We start from the raw sequence: 18,882 nt of genomic DNA on the forward strand, positions 1-18,882 counted from the left end.
CCGACACAGTCCTTTCCCACCAGCATGGGACATCATCCCTTTTCTACTCCAGATCAGAAGAAAAGAAAGCTAATTAAATCCAGCGAAGTTTCCAGTTAGATTCTATTTCCTTTTATACCTCCTAGCTCTCAAACACACTTATATGGAAGACTCGAAAGCAGAGGTGGGTAGCCTGTACATCCCAGATACTGCTGAACTATAATTTCTATCAATCCCACCCAACATGGCCAGCGATGAAAGATGGAGGGGGCTTTAATTCAGTAAGATCTGGAGAACCACAGATTCCCTACCCAGACTGTGACAATCTAGATGATTTTGTATGAGGAATCTTCTGGTCCCTCTTATTTCTACCCTTTATCAATTTTAAAAGCCATAGCTAGTGTCCTTTCATCCCCACTTCCATGAATCTGACCTGAGAAATGAGAAGCTGGCAGGAAGACAATTCCCGTCCTGTCACCTCCATCTTGCGGTGGCACTCAACTTGAAGACCCTCCAGCTGACGGCAGCGCTTCACAACTGACTTCACTTCTGATTTGATCTTGCTGATGTAGAGCCGGGCAACAGTAAATTCCTCCTCAATGGCACCACTAATCTCTACTGGCTAGAAATTAAAGATTTTAAAAGAGAACATACTATCTGGGGAGCATAGTTCAACACATAATTATCCTTCCTTCTTTCCTTTGCTCATCAGCTGATGCTGTTGCCAGATTATTAGGTTCCACTATTTACTAAGGAGCCTTTCTCACAAATTTTCAATTTTTGTATGGGGTAATGTCAGCACTAAATACCTTAAATGAACACTTGTATTCCCATTTTTTGATCTGGAAGCAACATTTAGAAGGGCTTGATTAGGTGTAGCAGATATTACCAAAGAAAACAATTGGGAATTTCCCAAGATCCATTTTATATGTTTCTAAACTGAGTGAATCACGTTTTTTCTTCTTTCCCCTTTGACCCCTACCAGCTCCTTACCAGTTTGATCTCACCATTGCCCACAATGACGCTGAATTCACTCAGATCCTTCATCAGGCCATTGAGGACCTCAGCAATGCGTTTGCGCTGGTGGGCACTGAATTCCTGCAGGCGTTGCAACTCTGATTCCAAAGACAGCATGGTGGCCTGTAGAGAGAAAGACAACTGATGATGGCTTATCCAGCTCAAAGAGAAGTCCTCTGGTTTAAACATTCGGGACTCTCAATTTTTAGCTAAAGGGACAAGACCTTAATTTCCAGCATTATCCTCTGGGAAGAACTACATTATGCAAGCAAAAAGTTAAGAGGAAAAAATGGAGGATTAAACTTTTGATCACATGCAAGGGCTCTGAGTAAATGTCTAACTGGAGGGTACAGCACGTCATAATCTGATTGTTATGGGAATGGAAGCTTCACTAGTTAAGCCAAACAGAAAGGCTATGATGAATTTATTAGGCAGGTCTATGAATACCTGGTACCACCATCACTAAAGTTCTGGAAAGTTTTCTCTAAGGAATCTCCCTCTACCACCATTGTCTTCTTTTTGGTATCCCTAACTTTACTATTTTAAGTTCTTTTGACATTTTGATGAATGTATTGATTGTTTCTAGACTTATATTTTGGATTATATTTTATTGTGTTGACTTTTTAAAAAGATTTATTTTGATATTTTCTCTATTCGTTTTGCTTTAAACTGCTTATTTCAATACATCAGATAAGCACCTAGTAAATAGAAATAATAATGCTCCACACGAAAAAAAAAAGAAATTTCGCCTCAAGAAAAATTGAATTTTGCAACCTGTATTAATTATGCAAATCAACATCAGATTTCTCATATGCTGCATTATTTCTTCTGCCTTTCTTACTGCTTTGTATATTTTATGCTAGTGGTACTAATTAAGGTGAAAACAATGCGGGTTGGTATTGCAGGATCCCAGAATTCTTATTCATCCACTTTTCTGGTTCTAAAAATTTCAACATACATTGGTCCTATGCATTGACGCATATCACTGCATCCATTAGGGCAAGATGCTGCTCCTTTTTAAATGAAGTATATTACTGAATTTCTCACTAAGCTGAAGTTTGCACCTTTAGAAAAAGTACAACTTTGTTTACACTCGTATAAAATTGCAATGTATGTATGGCTCTGTGCTGAGACTGCAATAAACCAGTACCAGAACTGCAGCGTACAAACAACTCCGTGCTAAGGGACAACACTTGAACCTCTTCTAACTCAAAGTAGAGTTGGAGTTAGTTCTAACTAGAACTAGAATTCCACAAGGAGATCTCAACACTTACCACCTTCTGAGACAACTCATCCACCAAGAGCTGATTCTGCTGATTCTTCTCTTCTACTTCCTGGGATTTCTGATCATAGTTGACCGCCAGTTCCTCCAGAGCTTGCAGAACTTCCTTCACCTCCTCCTTAGCAGAATCATTCTCAGACTGCAGATGGCTTAGCTCCTGCTGCACTTTTTCATTGTCCCCACGAGTGGACATTAGCAGCTGTCAGAGGGAAAAGGCAGGGTAAGTTGGTGAGCAGCTAGAGAAATGTCAGGAGAAATATAAGAAAGAAAGAAAGAAAGAAAGAAAGAAAGAAAGAAAGAAAGAAAGAAAGAAAGAAAGAAAGAAAGAAAGAAAGAAAGAAAGAAAGAAAGAAGAACAGGAAGGCGGAGTCTGGATGATGTAGAAAGAGGCAGGAATATAAAGAGAGATACGGAGTGCTGAGAAACAGAGGGGTTTTATGGTTACACTAGCCTTTCTCTATCCAACTGCCTTCCAATTATAGCTCCCATAAATGTCAGCCAGTGGTGCAGCTTGCTGAAATTTATTGTAGCTGCAGTCTAATACAGCCAGAGGACACCAAACTGGGGAAGACTAGAATACAATTATTTAATTAATCTAGGGATGGGAAGACCAAGACAAAATCCACAGCCAGCCACTAGGTTTATTAGGCAGCGTTGGACACATCATCATCTCTCACAGGACTTTTGTGAGGATAACGTGATAAGAAAGAACTACCTATGATATCCTTGGAGGAAAGGCTGGCTTAAACCAAATCACAGAGAAAAAAGTCAGGATGCACTTTTATGCATGTATGTGCATAAAAGTACTCTTGGAAAATTGCTCACCTCCTCCTGGTCCAGCATCTGCTGCTTTAGTTTCTCCATCAATTGGCTCTGCTGATTAATTTCATCATCCTGATTGGACAAAAATATGTCATTGCTAACTACCTTTTGTGTCTATGTTTTCAGACCACTAAGGCACAAGGAAAAGACATTGAGATTGAGATGAGGATCAAAGTAACCCAAGAGAAGATGGACTCTGCGTGGGATGGATTGAGGAGAGATCTCTACCTTGTCATCAAGCTGCTTGTAGAGTTTGCGGATCTCCTCCTCATACTTATGCCGCTCCTCGTCCGAGATCCGGATGACAATGGAGGAGTTATTATCATTAATGGGTGTCTCATCACAAGTGTCAGGTACCACCTTCTCCTCATCACTCAACTGCTCTGTTTCTGGGACGTTCTCACCTAAAAATGTTTAAATAGAAGACAAGGGACATTTTCACACACTCATTTCACTGCTGTGTTTAATATGAGTCACAAGATATCCTAGTGCCTCTCAGGGACAGATCTGTGCATTGACATGAGAAATCACACTCCTTTCTCCATCCTATAAATGTGAAGCACATTCAGAAGAATCAGAATTGAAGAAAATAGGTGCACTTTTTCAGTGCTAGACAAAATCTCCAATTCAAGGCCATTTTGGTCCAAATCTCTAAATGGAGAGTGGATTATGCAGCTATTTTTCACAGTAATCACATAATATCTGGAATATTACATATGTCTTATCATAGGAGGTCATCATCTGGAAGATCAAAAATTCAATGAAGAGAAATTACTTTGCAGAAGTTCCCAGTTTCACTCCTTAGCACCTCCATCTCCTGTCCATGTTCAACAAAATTGGACTAGATTAATAATAGTCTGACTTGATATGTGACAGTTACCTAGGTTTCTATGACTTTCCCTTGCATTTTATTCCTCTTAGATCCCTTGTCATATCTGCACTTACTATTTAGTTCCTAGGCAACCTGAGGCATCTGTATTGCAACCTACATACATCCAGCATGTGTCTGGGATCATCTCTCCTTAAACTAGATGAATCAATATGACATTTCAGGACACTGATAACCATTCCCAAAGTCTTTCTGTTTGGCAAATGCAGCTCCCTCAAATGCAGTGTAGCCATAGTCCTTGCTTATATCCTTGCATTTTTTAAAATCTCACTCTAACATTCATTGGCTGTCATAATGAAAAATGAGGAAATGTGCAATTCTCATTGCTTTGTTTCAGGTACAATTAAAATGTAGCCAAGATCAAGCCTTCTGGTCATATCTCACCCTGTCAACATATGCTTCATAGTTGAATGCATTCCTGTTTGGTCTTTTTCAGAACTAAGTGAGATTTACAATAGGTGCATTTCCTCTTTATCAACCATGAGAGGAAATGCACCTATTGTAAATCTCACTTAGTTCTGAAAAAGACCAAACAGGAATGCATTCAACTATGAAGCAAAGAGGGCCTCTCTTTTCTCTGAACCTGACCTACCATTGCGCCAGCGTCCTAGCTCAGCCTCCAACTTGGCAATCGTCTCCTTCAAGGTCTTGTTCTTCTCCTTCTCCTTCTCAAATTTCTTCTTCCACTGTTCCGCTGTCAGTTCCAGATTCACCGATGCTGTATTCTTGATTGTCTTGGCCCTGAAATGGAAGAGGATTTCTTTACACAGAGGACTTTAAGTTTGCTTAGTAGACATTCCATTTTTGATTGATTGATTGATTGACTGAATGTGCCAACAAGTTGTTTTCGACTCCTAGTGACCATATAGATAGATTTTCTTCATGATGATCTATCCATAACCTGGTCTTTCAGGTTTTCCAGGGGTGCACTCATCACCTCTGTAACTGAGTCTGTCCACCTTGCTGCTGGTTGTCCTCTTCAACTCTTTCCTTCCAAGGCTTTCCATTACACCCTATATATTATATTGGTTATCTTTCTAGTATTGAAGCAGATGACCAAAGCTCTAAAAACACAGGAAGCTCTTACTATGCCATATTGCTCATACTCTGTATACTGACTAGCATGAATAGGTTTTAAGGCTGGAGTTTTCCTCAACCTTAGCAGAAGATGCTTATGATCAAACCTTGGCCCTTTCTATGCAAAGCATGTGCTCCACAACTGAAGCCAGTCCTTTTCCTAGATGCCTCACCTCCTAAAGAGCAGCAGAATAAGTTTACCTTGTTGTTCCAAAAGTAGCCCTTCCCAAACTAACATTTTTTACTGCAATGTGATAATTCCAAGGCATTAAGATAGGAGAAAGTTGGACATTAAAAAAGGGAGATAGAAGAAGAATTGATGCATTCGAATTGTGGTGTTGGCGAAGATATTGAAAATACTGTGGACTGCCAGAAGACCAAACAAATCAGTTTTAGAAGAAATACAACCAGAATGTTCCCTAGAGGCGAAGATAACTTGGCTTAGACTCTCATACTTTGGGCACATCGTCAGGAAAGACCAATCGCTTGGAAAGGACATCATGTTTGGTAAAGTTGAGGGCCAGCAGAAAAGAGGAGGACCTTCCATGCGATGGATGATACAATTACAGCAATGATGGATACAAACTTTGGAACAGTCAGGCACATGGAGCAAGACCGAACAGCATTTCGTTCTGTTATACATAGGGTTGCCATGAGTCATAAATGACTCAACAACAACTAACAACAACAACAACAAGATAGGAGTCATAGTGCAAAAAATCAAGAAAGCACCATCTACAGAAAGGCTGCCATATAGTAACTTTTGATTAAATGGGGAAATGTGAATCAAAAGAAAGGAAAAACATTGATTAACTACAATGATGTGACCTTGTTTACCCATTCATAAAATATGTCTTATTTTAACTTAAAAGAAGTACATGGCATTCAAACACATATTATGACAGAAGCTTCTGTGGATATAACCACACAATTATTTTTATCTGTTTTTGTTTTCACTAACAGTTCTAAACATGTTATATTTAGAACTCAGAGTTGTTCTTATGCATAAGATTAAATAGAATGTAGATGAGTGAACATCACATCTTGCCTAGCATAACTATTTTCATACAATCTAAGGCCCTGTGTGCAAACATAAATTGATTTTATATCAACTTAACTAATTTGGCTTTTTCATAAAGGATGTTGGGGAATTATTGTTCAATAAACAATGCTGAAAATTTTATTAGAAATTCTTACCTTCCCCCTCCCACTCTGCTAAGTTACAAATTCCAGGGCTGCTTGGGCAAAAGGAGTGACTCTGTTCATATCCATAGCATAGATACTTTATGTCCCATCATGTAATCCTAAGGCTGGCCAGCTTGCCTGCCTGCCTGCCTGCCTTCCTTCCTTTTTTCTCTTTTTTCTCTCTGAAGTACTTATGTCTAAAGAATAATATTGTAATGTTAAGAAAACCTGGCACTTTTCCAGCAAGTTCCCCATCCCAGTCCATTTACTAATTTATTTTATCAATTCTCTGTTTCTCCCACTGGAAAAACTGAAACTAGCTTTCCCCAACCAAGGGCTAGCCGGCACCTGATATCCAAAATCTCTTGTGAACTCCAGGTTGGGAAGGTTAGAACAGACAATGTAAGTTCAAAAAGCAATTCCGTCGGGATGCTTACCGCTGTCCAAACATGAGGGTAGATTTGGTCTCAGCGTCATTAAAGCTGGAAGGAGAGCAGCAGATAAACATTGTTGTGCGGCAGTTCCCACCGAGGGAGTCCTGCAGGATACGGGTCATCTTGCTATCTCGGTAGGGCACATAGCTCTTCTGCATGAGATAACGGGAGTGGACATATTTGGCTTTTTCACACAGACAAAACTGACCACAGAAATGCCAATCTATTCACAACTCCTATCTTAAGTTGAAAACATCCTATACCTCCAATGGACAGGGCCAAGCAAACTCATCTAGGAATTTCATCTTCCAGATGGAAAAGAAAAACCTAAACCATCAGAAGGAAATAATTAACAGGTAGCAGCATTTTTTCTAGAGTAGAGCCAGTCAGCATATTCCAGCAGTCCTGACTGCATCGGATGTTTTAGCTGCATCTTTCTCCAAACTGGCGCTCTTCAAGCCTGTTGAACCACCACTCCCAGAATCCCAAAAATCATCTCAGCTATAATTTCTGGGAGTTATATGTGGGAAAGACAGGCCCAATTCACAAAACCTTTTTCCTGCACTCACTACTCCCTTAACCCCATGTCCCACAAATTTCTTGAGGGATGACTTTACAGTAAGGCAGATGACCATCCCATGAATCTAATTTGGGTACCATGTAAGCTCAATAACTATTCAATTGTTGTTTAATTGTCGCTTAATTTATTTTAATAATTTTAATTTTAATGTATTTAATGAATTAAATTAAATTAATTGAAATGTTGTTTTTAATTGCTGTTTAACTGTTGTTGTTACTTTTGCATGTTTGCTTCCAGGGAGGGGGACAGTGCTTGTGGGATTTTTGCCACACGGGACTTTGTCATGAGTCCTGGATCAGCACCACACCCCTGTGATCACATCCATTGTTGCTATTGACAGTCCATTCACTGAAAATGTCACATGGCCAGTTTCACAAGCATTTCTTGCTCATCTGTAGAGGCCAGTGAAAAGAAAACTATAGCTTGGAATGTATTATTGTCACTCTTCCTGTTTCTCATGTTATAAAATGCCTCCTTACAAAATCCAGTATTTGTGCCTGCTGAGATCTAAACCTTGGAAGAATAACATTAGGATCTATAGGCAGCAATAACTTTTTTCTTAATTTTAACACATTTGCTCTAAATTCTCTGCATGGTTATAGAATTCGAGCTCTCTCAGATATAGATAATCGATTTATTTATAAGGTCATTTATAGTAACTTGGCAGGATTTCTAAGATAAGCCTGTGGCTACTTTTCCCCCCAACATAATAAATGGGGTGGGGAATCCACACTGTCTATTTTATTATTCTGTGCCTGAATATCATACATTTGTTTTTAACATTTTCAGTTCTTTCTGCCATAGATGGATGACCTGTATAGGACTAAACATTCCAATAACAACCTTCAGGCTGTAGGAGAGTCTCTTAAAGATTGCTCTGTAGATCAGTTATAGGATCTACTTTGCCATACATTATTTTATGAAAGCTAAGCTGATCAGACAAAATAAAAGTCCATGGATTTGGATTTAGGACTAGATAAGCCTTCCCAACCAGATGCCCCTCAGATATCAGGCTTCAACTCCCATAATCTTAAAAACAGCTGGTAGGGATTTTCTTAGTGGTGTGAACTGGGAGGATTGTTGGTATTGTAGGTTGGTTGCTTGGCTGCTATTTATGTTACTTATAATTTTGTTTATTGCTTTTATTCTTTTTTTCAATTGCTTTTTCAGTACACCCAGAGTCATGTATTTGAGCTGGGCGGCCATATAAATTTAATAAATCTATCGATCCCTACATATCCAGGCATCCTCATCACCAGGATGGGGAAAACTGGCCAGCAATCTTTTTGTTAAGGGATGCATGCTCACCGTGCCCTCAGCCAGAGCTGAGATAACATTGCCCAGCGCTGACAGGGATTTGTTGATATTCTTGGCCTCATCCAACACAGCTCCCTCAGCTCCAGTTTTGCTGACCTGCCAGGAAAAGGCATTTGATTATTATCGTGGAGATAAATCTGGATGTGATATGAACTAAATCCTGAAAGAGTCCTTCTTCTCCGAATAGACAAACTTCCTAGGTATTGGGAGAAAACCAACTGAATGAACTAGAAAGCACATGGATACCAATGGAAAGATACCAAACATCTGAAATGTACTTCGCTCAAAAACAGCTCAAGAAAACTCCTTATCATTTAAGAAAGCAAAACCACCTCAAGAAGCACAAGTTGGTTGGGTGCTAGTCAAGGCTCATTGCCCAAGCAAATACAGGCCTGAAGGGTGTGTACTCTAAAATGAGTAGGAAGCAAAATATTTTTCTTATGTTGGCCATTTAAAAGACCAGGCTTCTAATTACAGGTAGTCCTTGCTTAACAACTGCCCTGTTTAGTGACTGTTTGAAGTTATGATGGCACCGAAAAAGTAACTTTATGACTGGTCCTTGTGCCTATGACCGCCACAGTGTCCTGCAGTCACATGATCACCATTTGCAAGTTTCACAGCTGGCTTCTGAAAAACAAAACCTATGGAGAAGCTGGCAGTAAAATCGCAAGTCGTGGCCACATGATGTCGTGCTTAACAACCACAGGTGATTCACCTAACGACTGTGGCAGAAGTGAGGTCATAAGCCTGTCGTGGTCATGTGATGTATCACTTAGTGACAGAGTTGCTGGTCCCAATTGTGGTCGTTCAGTGAGGACTACATGTATACTGTGACTGGCTAGTGAAGCACCATATAGTCTGCACAGATTGGCCCTGCACAAGAACCATCCATGTCATTACCGTAGGTAAAAAGAAGCAATTCCATTGGGTGGTAGACACTTATGGGTGGCAAATTAGGGCCTAGTCTCCCATCCACAGATTTCCCAACACACTGTTTAGAGCTGTCACTTAATTGCATTTAAGGCACACAGCTCTCTGGAGATCCCTCAGTTTCTGAGATACTGATTTGAAGATCCATCATTCAAATACTGGGTTTCCTGATGCACAGGAGAGGAGAGTGGAGAGGGTACTTTAATGAGCCTTAACTCCAAGGTATATCTTTTATTGAAGCATTGCTGAGCTACGCATACATTTTTGATGCTGATCTTAGTTTATGAAAGAAATCAAACTCTGCTTGCTTCCCCACTCAGATCTCCCTTAAGCACCTTCTCACTGCCAGCCAAATCCACCAGGTAAAGCTTCCCACTCAGTTTTTGCTCGGTCTCCATGTTCTCCTGCTTAATGTTGATGAGGAAGATGCTGTGACTGCGGGAACTGTGCTCATTCATGTCTGCAAGGTTGAGAGAGAGAAAGAGGCAAGCCTGTTTTATTTCTCAAAGACAAACCCTGGGCAGAGATTTCCTGCACTAAAAATGTACAATATTCAGCCTACTGAGGGCTCTTGTAGGCATGGAGATTGGCAGTATTATTGAAAAAAAGCTTAGCAAATGAGTTTGTCTATGCACTTGTCTGTTTCCTGCTATAATCCTGATGCATGCAAGTCTAAAAATAAACACTACAGAAATTTGTAAAACTGTTTGGTCCAAGACAATAAGCAAGTGAGAGTATTACCATTTAAAGGCTGTATCATAATGCTATCCTGGCTGAATATATTACGAATTAGTATATCACTTTCAACTTTCTACAGGAAACCCACATCCCCCTGCCCCCCAAAGTTCTATATAATACTTTGGGCTGCAGAAAAACACAATGAAACAAAATAGGTGATAGAAGTATTTCTGACTGTTTCCTAATCATAAATTGAGAACAAAAAGAATCCTTATGCACAGAAAATGAATAAAGAGCTTGTCTTTGATACAGGATTTTTTTATATAACTGGATTATTTGTATACTAGACCATATGGAAAGGATGGTATCTCCTCACCTTCAGCTTTTATTAGACCTAGCCTGTCATCAGCCTACATTTTGCAATTTAGGCATGGCTGATAGTAAGAGGCAGCAATGCTACATCTTCTCTCTAGGAGGCAGTCAAAAATCTTGCTGGGTGATTCTCACTTCCTCTCAGCTTAAACGGAGAGGCTGAGATTTACTGGTGATCTCTATCCAAGAACTAGCTAGGTCTGACCCTGCTCAGCTTTATCAAGATCGGCTGCTGAGACCTTTAAAGGATGGTTGTACTTATTTTATTAGTGTATAAATATGTTAACAGGAGCTCATTCTGTGTCATACAGCTCATCGCAGAGATCTCGGTTAAACATGAAGGTGTCTTTGCCCCAACAGTGTAATACTTTGACCCTTCCTGGAAGTTACATCTCCATTGCCTACACACAGAGTCTATGCTCTGTCCCTCAGGGCATAGCCCTTAAAATCGTAAGTGACATCACTCCGGTCTTCCCTGAGCATGAGAACCATACTCTTCTTCAGTACAGAACTGCCTGGACAGCCGGTGACCCACAGAACCAATGAAGGAGTTAGTCCAAAGCTGAAGGCACAGCCTGTGGCACAGAACACGATGGTAGTTCTCTTCCATTCTACAGACTAACCAAAGCTGGCAGCTTAAGGGTTTCCAGTGTCTTGCCACCAGTTCCCACCCCATCATAGCATCTTCTGGCTGAAGTAACTGCTTCAATCTGACCTAGACAAGCCTCTCATCTTTGCTGCTTTTCTGGGTTTGCAAACACAAGAAGGTATGAAGGACTCAGAACAACACTAGAGAATGTCCTAGAAAGTGAACCAGACATTCTCCCTGCCTTGGATATGGGCTCCCCCACTGCCTGCTCCATACTCCATCATCCTTCCCCAATTGCCTGTCTTCAGAACTCACTGGTGACAGCCACATGACGGTTGGATTTTCCTTCATCAATGACATCCAGGATTTCTTCAGGGCTGGAGACAAAGCGTTCAGTGCAACCCTTAAGCAAAGAAAGAGAGAGTATTTTGCTCCTGATCACATCACCCCCTTTAAGTTCATTGCTATGTTTTGTTCCTAGTTGTCTAGCTCAACCTTGCACCTGGGAAGCTTTTCCTGACTTCTTGCCCTAGGCCAGTGTTTCTCAACCTTGGCAACTCTACAAGAGTAGTTGGTGAGTTAGTGCCCCCTAGTTGTAATGGACTACAAACTCCCACAATTCCTTGCCATTGGCTCTGCTGCTTGGGGTTGATGTAAAAAAAATTGTTAAATTTGTATAGTATGATTAGTTAAAATATCTGAGGATTGTCTATCTGTTCTAAAAATTACATCTAGGAAGAGCAGAAATTTTGGGGAGAATCTTCCCATCATGCGCAATACTGTAGACCATGCTATTTTTACATAAGTCTCTCTATTATGTGGTATTTAAAAAAATAGCAGAACTTCTTTTAAGATGCAGTGCTTTAATTTATTTTGGTAGTACAGCCCAAAAGCAGACTTCTGAATCTTGCTCCTCTGTCAATAAAGCCTAATATTTTGTTATTGAGACTGACAATTGCCCAGCATTGATTTCTTAGGAAATATCTTAATTCAATTTCCCAACTATCTCACCTTCACAAATGGCACACGGTTCTTATCCTCATGAACTGAGAGATTGGTCTTTGTCACTGTGGATGAGGAGAGAAATGGGTCCAAGAGAGCTCAATGAATTCAAGGAAATATGTTTTATTTAAATTACCCACTACCCTCACAATTGCCAAAATGCTTCCCAAGCCATTGGTTTGTCCTATCTCCTGGCTTGCAACAGCACTGCCTGCTCTCTACCCCATGTGATACTTCATATCCCTTGAAGATCACTCACCATCTAGCAGATCACGGATTTTGTCCAGGTAGATTTCAAAGTAAGAAACCTGAGAGAAGGGGGAATAAAGAAATGAGGTGTCATGAGTAAGGATGGCGAGCAGCATTTCTTGGTTTTCTGAAGACATTTCCAAATGTCTCTCCTTAATTTCTTGTTCCTCCCTCTTTCGATGGGAGTAGGAGTTTGTTAGGATTGATGTCCTAACAGCCAGGAACCACGCTGAGTCAAGGAACTGGTCTCTAATGTTTATTGCTAGTACTTAACAGGAATCCTAACAAACTGAAGAAGCGTGGGAAAAAACCAGCCATATAAACCCCAAGGGTTAAGGCGGTCCCGATCTGTGTCTCTTGGAATGGCTGCCCAATTCCTCAGTGCTATGCATGCGCTTGACAGTCTGGATGGGAGCCCCCTGCTCACCATCCTTACTCATGACATGAAGGATGAGAAGATGGGAATGGATATCCTTAGATTACCTATGCTCTGGTCCTCAAGGACATATGCCTTTCCTGCAGTAAACAACCATGTACTCCCACACTTTCCAAACAGATAACTTGAATCCTCCAGATGGGGATTGTTCAGCTTTTAGCCTTTTTATAACAAATAAAATGGAGCAATAGGGTAGAAAAAGCAAGTTTCTTTCAATCTAGTGGGTTCCAGATATGTTGGAGTACAGCTCCCATCAGTCCTAACTAGTAGATCTATCGTATCCTTAGCAGGGATAGCATAAGAGAACCTGCCATTTGAAGTCAAAGGATCACTGCCACCATCTGGCTGTTTTCCACCCACCTGCTCAGGTGATTCACTCCAAGGACCTGCATTTCAGTTTGGCATGATTTAAGGAAAGCTGCACCAATTGGTGCATGAAAGTAAAGTAAACAAGCACTACCCATATCACCGGTCCCTCCTTGTAGTGCTGTATGTCTCTGACCTTAATGTGGAATTCCAGGTTCTCATCCATGGAGTAGATGTGGTTGAAGATGTCCTGGGCAATGCGTGGGATGATACCCATGAGCTGGGCATCATGCAGCTTACCCTGGTGGAGCAGAAGGATTAACAATGAGTTCAACAGCCTCACCCAAATTCTTCAGGTAAGCTTTGATTTTTGAGACCTAGGCTCTATTTGCAAATGCTACAATCAGGCCAATGTTTTCTAGTCACAGACTGTCATGTTCGCCGTTTCAATGTCTTTGATACATCGTAACGTTTCGCATGTCATTAGCTGGATGCGTGTTTCATCTTTCACGGGAGGATGGGAGGATTTATCTCTTGGCTCTGCTTTTGGAATGTGTTTGGGTTATCTGTTATGTTCAAGGTTACTTTCCCAGGCTAGCAGTTCTGACGATTGCCAGCACCTGGGACGGGAGGGGCTGTTGGCAGGGAGGCGGGGTACGTTTGCACCGAGAGTTTTAAGTTTGTATTTGGCGCGCTTTTGCTCATTCTCAGCTTTCTTTGTATTTGTCCTAAGTTCCCTAATAAATCAGATTTCATTTAGCAACCTCTTGTGAGTCTGAGTATTTGGGCTGGGCAATCATTACATAAAGCTGAGAATCTAAAGATCCCAACTCCGCTGGCCCCTTTCCAGGAGAGGGCAAGTTGTCTAACCCTGTGAGGGACAGCGCCAGCGATGACCGAACCCGATATCGTACTGATGGAAGAAGGGGAGCCGGACTCGACCGTGATGCGCCCCGACCGACCTCCCCAAATGGGGGAGCTATCAGCTATCCTGGAAGAGGCGAGCTCTGGGTCGGAGGGCGAAGCTGGGGGCATGAAAACCACACCGGAAACTACCGTAACCACCCCGGGTGAGATGGTCACCTGGGATGAAACCCAAGGGGATGTCTCGGTCGCGGGGGGTCCGTCCTGGAGGCAGAGGTACCCACTGTCCCCTACAGTGATCCAGGTGCAGCCGAAGGAGGGCTCTCCCACTCCGGACCGTATCCGGGTGTTGGAGTCGAAAATGGACTCGTTAGAAACGATCCTGAAACAGATGAGTCTGGACCTGAGTTCGTTGAAAGAAACCCGGGAAGGGTCAAGCCAACAGCATTCAACCCCTTCGTCGCATGGGCAGTCTCCAGAGCAGAGACGGACGGCACGTCCGCGGGAAGGGGAGCAGGCTGTCCGGGTGGAAGTAGCTTCGCCGCCAGTATGGCCGGCCCCAGCCCCCGAGCCGCGGCCGGCCCGGGAAGTGCAACCCACCAAGGCCCCAGTGGCGGGGCGCAGCCCGTCGGCGGGCGGGATGAGAGACTTCCCTGTCAAGTTGATGGGGATCCGACAAAACTCTCATTTTTCCTGACAAATGCTAAAGCATACATGGAGGAATGGGGGTCGCTTTTTCGATCGGAAAAAGCTAAGATCATCACCATTGCCACCAAACTGAAAGGGAGGGCAGCAGACTGGTACGTCCAGATGTGCCAGTCGGAAGCGCCCGAGCTGGAGAAATTCAACGAGTTCCTGTGGGCTTTGAGGCAGCACTTCGAGGATCCCCTGGCAAAAGAGAGGGCGAAGCGGGCTTTGAAGGAACTCAAGCAGGGATCGAGATCCGTGGCTGATTACGCGCTGGAGTTTAAGGCGCTGTCCGGAAAGGTGGATGACTGGTCCCAAGCCACCATCATCGAGTTATTCAAGGATGGCCTGAACACAGAGGTGCTGCGCTGGTCCTTGGGGAGAGACGACCCGTATACTTTGTATGAGTGGATCCAGCTTGCGGGAAGGGCTGAACATGCCCATGAGGTGTTCGCCCATCGGAGAACCGCGAAATCGGGGTGAGAGCTGAAACCCAGTCGCCCGCCGAGCACCGGGGGACGACCCGGACAAAGAGCCTGGGAAGAGGAGCGAGAAAAGCGGTATGCGAAAGGACAGTGTCTGCGATGTGGTAAGGAGGGGCATTGAGTGGCGGCGTGCCCGAAGGCAAAGGGAGAAGAATGGGCGGGGAAGCCGCCGGCGAAGTCCCCTTCCCTGCCGAGGAAGCAGAAAGCTGCAGTGGCCAAAAGTGAGGGAGACAGTGTGCCGTTCTATGAAGACGAGGGGGAGCCCGAATTACTGCAGCCGGCGGGAAACGGCAGCCACCTGCTTTAAAGGGCGCCGCAGGGCAGGTGGTGGAAGAAGGGCGCGAGCCTACCTCGGTGAGTGGCAGTTACCGTATTCTCACGGTGAAGTTAAAGTTGGGCTCCCGATCCAAGACTGTAGAAGTATGGGCCATGATTGATTCTGGGTGTTCCAGGTGTTTGATGCACCCTGATGTGGTAGCGGCTCTGGAGCTACCCACATTCCCCTTGCAACGACCCATCGCCTTTACACAGTTGGATGGGTCCATGGCAGGTGGCAAGCCGGTCACCCATTTCACGGGACGGGTGGCCTTGCAGCTGGGCAGCCATCGGGAAGGGTTATCCTTTGTAGTGGCTCCGGTGGGGGGTCCCTTGGTGGTTTTGGGGGTGCCCTGGTTGGTTCAGCAGAATCCTCAGATAAACTGGGTTTATCGGACTATCACTTTTAAGGATGGATTTTATCAAGTGCCAGAAGGGAGGGGTACCCCAGAGGAGGTGGTAGGGGTAGCGGCAGCTGCGACTCCACTTTGCCCGGCCTCTCCTCTGGAAGGTTTGCCGGTTGAGTACCAGATGTTTGCTGATGTGTTTGGAGAAAAGGAAGCAGATCAATTGCCCCCTCATCGGAAAACAGATTGTGCCATTGAGCTGGTGCCCAACACCCAATTGCCCGAGCCAAAAATCTATTCCATGACGCAAAAGGAATTAACTTTGCTGAGGGACTTTGTGGACAAACACTTGGCTCGGGGGTTTATTGAACCAGCGAATTCACCGGTGGGGGCACTGGTCCTCTTCCACCCGAAGAAGGATGGGACATTAAGACTTTGTACCGATTTCCGTGGGTTAAATGCAGTCTCAATTTCCAATAAATATTCTTTGCCTTTGATCAAAGACATGTTGTCACATCTGGCGAAAGGAAAAATCTTCTCTAAACTTGATTTAAGAGAAGCCTATTACCGTGTGCGGATCAAGGAGGGTGATGAGTGGAAAACGGCATTCAATTGCCCGTTGGGTGCATTCCAGTATAAGGTGTTGCCTTTTGGTCTGGCTGGAGCCCCTGGGGTATTTATGCAATTGATCAATGAAGTACTCCATGAGCATCTATTCAAAGGGGTACTGGTGTATTTGGATGATGTATTGATTTACACTGAAACTATGGAGGAACATGTCTCTCTGGTGAAAAAGGTGCTTAGTAAGCTCAGGAAAGCAGAATTGTATGCCAAACTGTCTAAATGTGCCTTTCACCAGACGCAAATTGACTATTTGGGGTATAGAATTTCAGATAAGGGCATTGAAATGGACCCTGCTAAGGTGCAAGCCATTGTGGACTGGGAAAGCCCCCGCACCCGCAGGCAACTTCAAAGTTTCCTGGGGTTCAGTAATTACTACAGATTATTCATAAGAGGGTTCACTGAAATTGCCTTGCCACTAACCGAATTACTTCGAACCAAAGGAATTGGGGATACTCGAAGAGTAAAGAATCCAGGGGTGCTGCTGCGCTGGACGCCTGCCTGTCAAGAGGCGTTCGAGCGGCTCAAAGCGGCTTTTACCAAAGAGCCAATTTTGCAACACCCTGATCCCTCTAAGCCTTTTGTGGTTCAGGCTGATGCCTCCGATTATTCCATTGGGGCATTGTTGATGCAAGCTGACGGGGCAGGATGCCTCAAACCATGTGCCTACCTGTGCCGCAAATTCTCTGAGACTGAAAGGCGTTGGCATGTCTGGGAGAAGGAGGCATTTGCAGTGAAAGCAGCATTAGAAGCTTGGCGGCATTTACTAGAGGGGGCCAATCACCCTTTCGAGGTGTGGACGGACCATAAGAACTTGGAAGCTCTTAGTGCTCCTCGAAAATTGAGCCCCAAGCAGGTCCGTTGGGCTCAATTCTTCAATCGGTTTAATTTTCAATTGAAGTTTATTCCGGGGAAAAAGAATTTCCTGGCTGACGCATTGTCACGTCAACCCCAGGACTCCGGTGCAGCACCAGAAGTGGTCAGCACCCTGTGGACGGCGCCCCAATTGGGTATGCAGGCTGTGACGCGCAGCCAAACGCGAGCGCAACAGCCAGCCGCTGCGGACCCCGGGCAGCCGACTGCTTTGTCAATTTCTTCCCAGTTGCAACAAAAGTTTCTAAAAGAGTTAAAAACTGATACTTGGTTGCTCGCAAACAAAGACAATGTTACTTTTGACCGGGGATTTGCTTGGAAGTCTAACCGTCTCTACGTCCCTGAGACTTTAAGAAAAGATGTGTTGCTCCGTGCACACGATGACAAAGTAGCGGGACATTTTGGATTTGTGAAAACGTTGCACCTTGTCCAGCGGCAGTTCTGGTGGCCCACCTTACGCAAAGACGTCAAGGAATATGTCGCCTCCTGTTCTGTCTGCGCTATGTCAAAGCGTAAGGCGGGTAAACCTCAGGGGCTGCTGCAGCCTGTGGCTACCCCAGCTTGCCCATGGGATGAAATTTCCATGGACTTTATTGTTGAGTTACCACCCAGTCAGCGCAAAACTGTGATTTGGGTGGTCAAAGACTATTTCTCCAAACAAGCCCATTTCATCCCATGCGTGTCCATTCCTTCAGCATGCCAATTGGCCTGCCTGTTTCTAGTACACGTGTACAGGTTACACGGATGTCCCTCTCGCTTAATTTCGGACAGGGGCACACAATTCACTTCGCAGTTTTGGCAGGCGTTTCTCAAACTTCTAGGGACAAAGCAAGCCCTATCGACTGCGTGGCATCCACAGATGGACGGAGCCACAGAGGCGTTAAATTCTATGCTAGAGCAATACCTCCGGGCTTTTGTGAATTACCAGCAAGACAACTGGGTGGAGCTCCTCCCTTTTGCAGAAGTTGCTTACAACAATGCGGTTCATCAAAGTACAGGTCAAACCCCCTTTCGTGTCACTCAGGGCAGAGACTTTGTACCCATCCCGGATTTACCGCAACCTTCGGGTGGGTCTACCTCGCCGGGAGATTGGTCAACGCAACTTGCAGACTCTTGGCCGGTGATTCAAAAAGCATTGGCTGATGCCCAATTGGATTACAAACATTATGCTGATCGGAAATGTGCCCCTCAACCTGCCTTCAAAGTAGGGGACCTAGTCTACCTATCGACTAAGTTCATTAAGTCCTCTCAACCTTCCAAGAAGTTGGCACCTAAGTTTGTGGGTCCTTTCCCCATTACCGCTCAAATCAACCCTGTAACTTTTAAACTTGATTTGCCACATAATCTTAAACGCTTACATCCTGTTTTTCATTGCAGCTTGCTCAAACCGACTATTCGTTCTGACTGCTGGCATGATCAACCTCCACCTCCAACCCCCATCATGATTGACGGTCAACAACACTTTGAAGTTAAAGAAATCTTAGATTCTAGATGCCTTCGCAATACTCTGCAGTATTTAGTTCGTTGGAAGCATTTCCCTCATCCA

General features: G+C 43.8%; 1 protein-coding gene across 2 annotated transcripts in view; it reads right to left on the reverse strand.

Annotated features, from left to right (window-relative positions):
- The window catches only part of KIF5A (kinesin family member 5A), a 60,619-nt gene that overhangs the window by 20,555 nt on the left and 21,182 nt on the right, over positions 1-18,882 (reverse strand). For both annotated transcript variants that reach the window (XM_063293912.1, XM_063293911.1), the window contains exons 4-16: positions 13,341-13,445; positions 12,413-12,461; positions 12,163-12,218; positions 11,467-11,554; positions 9,848-9,972; positions 8,574-8,678; positions 6,689-6,837; positions 4,582-4,730; positions 3,329-3,504; positions 3,104-3,172; positions 2,271-2,477; positions 973-1,119; positions 413-601 (exon numbers count right to left, since the gene is read on the reverse strand). In XM_063293912.1, the coding sequence (XP_063149982.1) occupies positions 413-601; positions 973-1,119; positions 2,271-2,477; positions 3,104-3,172; positions 3,329-3,504; positions 4,582-4,730; positions 6,689-6,837; positions 8,574-8,678; positions 9,848-9,972; positions 11,467-11,554; positions 12,163-12,218; positions 12,413-12,461; positions 13,341-13,445 (1,614 nt within the window). The remainder of the gene's footprint in view (positions 1-412; positions 602-972; positions 1,120-2,270; positions 2,478-3,103; positions 3,173-3,328; positions 3,505-4,581; positions 4,731-6,688; positions 6,838-8,573; positions 8,679-9,847; positions 9,973-11,466; positions 11,555-12,162; positions 12,219-12,412; positions 12,462-13,340; positions 13,446-18,882) is intronic.

The sequence above is a fragment of the Candoia aspera genome, chromosome 2, assembly GCF_035149785.1.
Source record: "Candoia aspera isolate rCanAsp1 chromosome 2, rCanAsp1.hap2, whole genome shotgun sequence".
NCBI classification, from domain to species: domain Eukaryota; kingdom Metazoa; phylum Chordata; class Lepidosauria; order Squamata; family Boidae; genus Candoia; species Candoia aspera.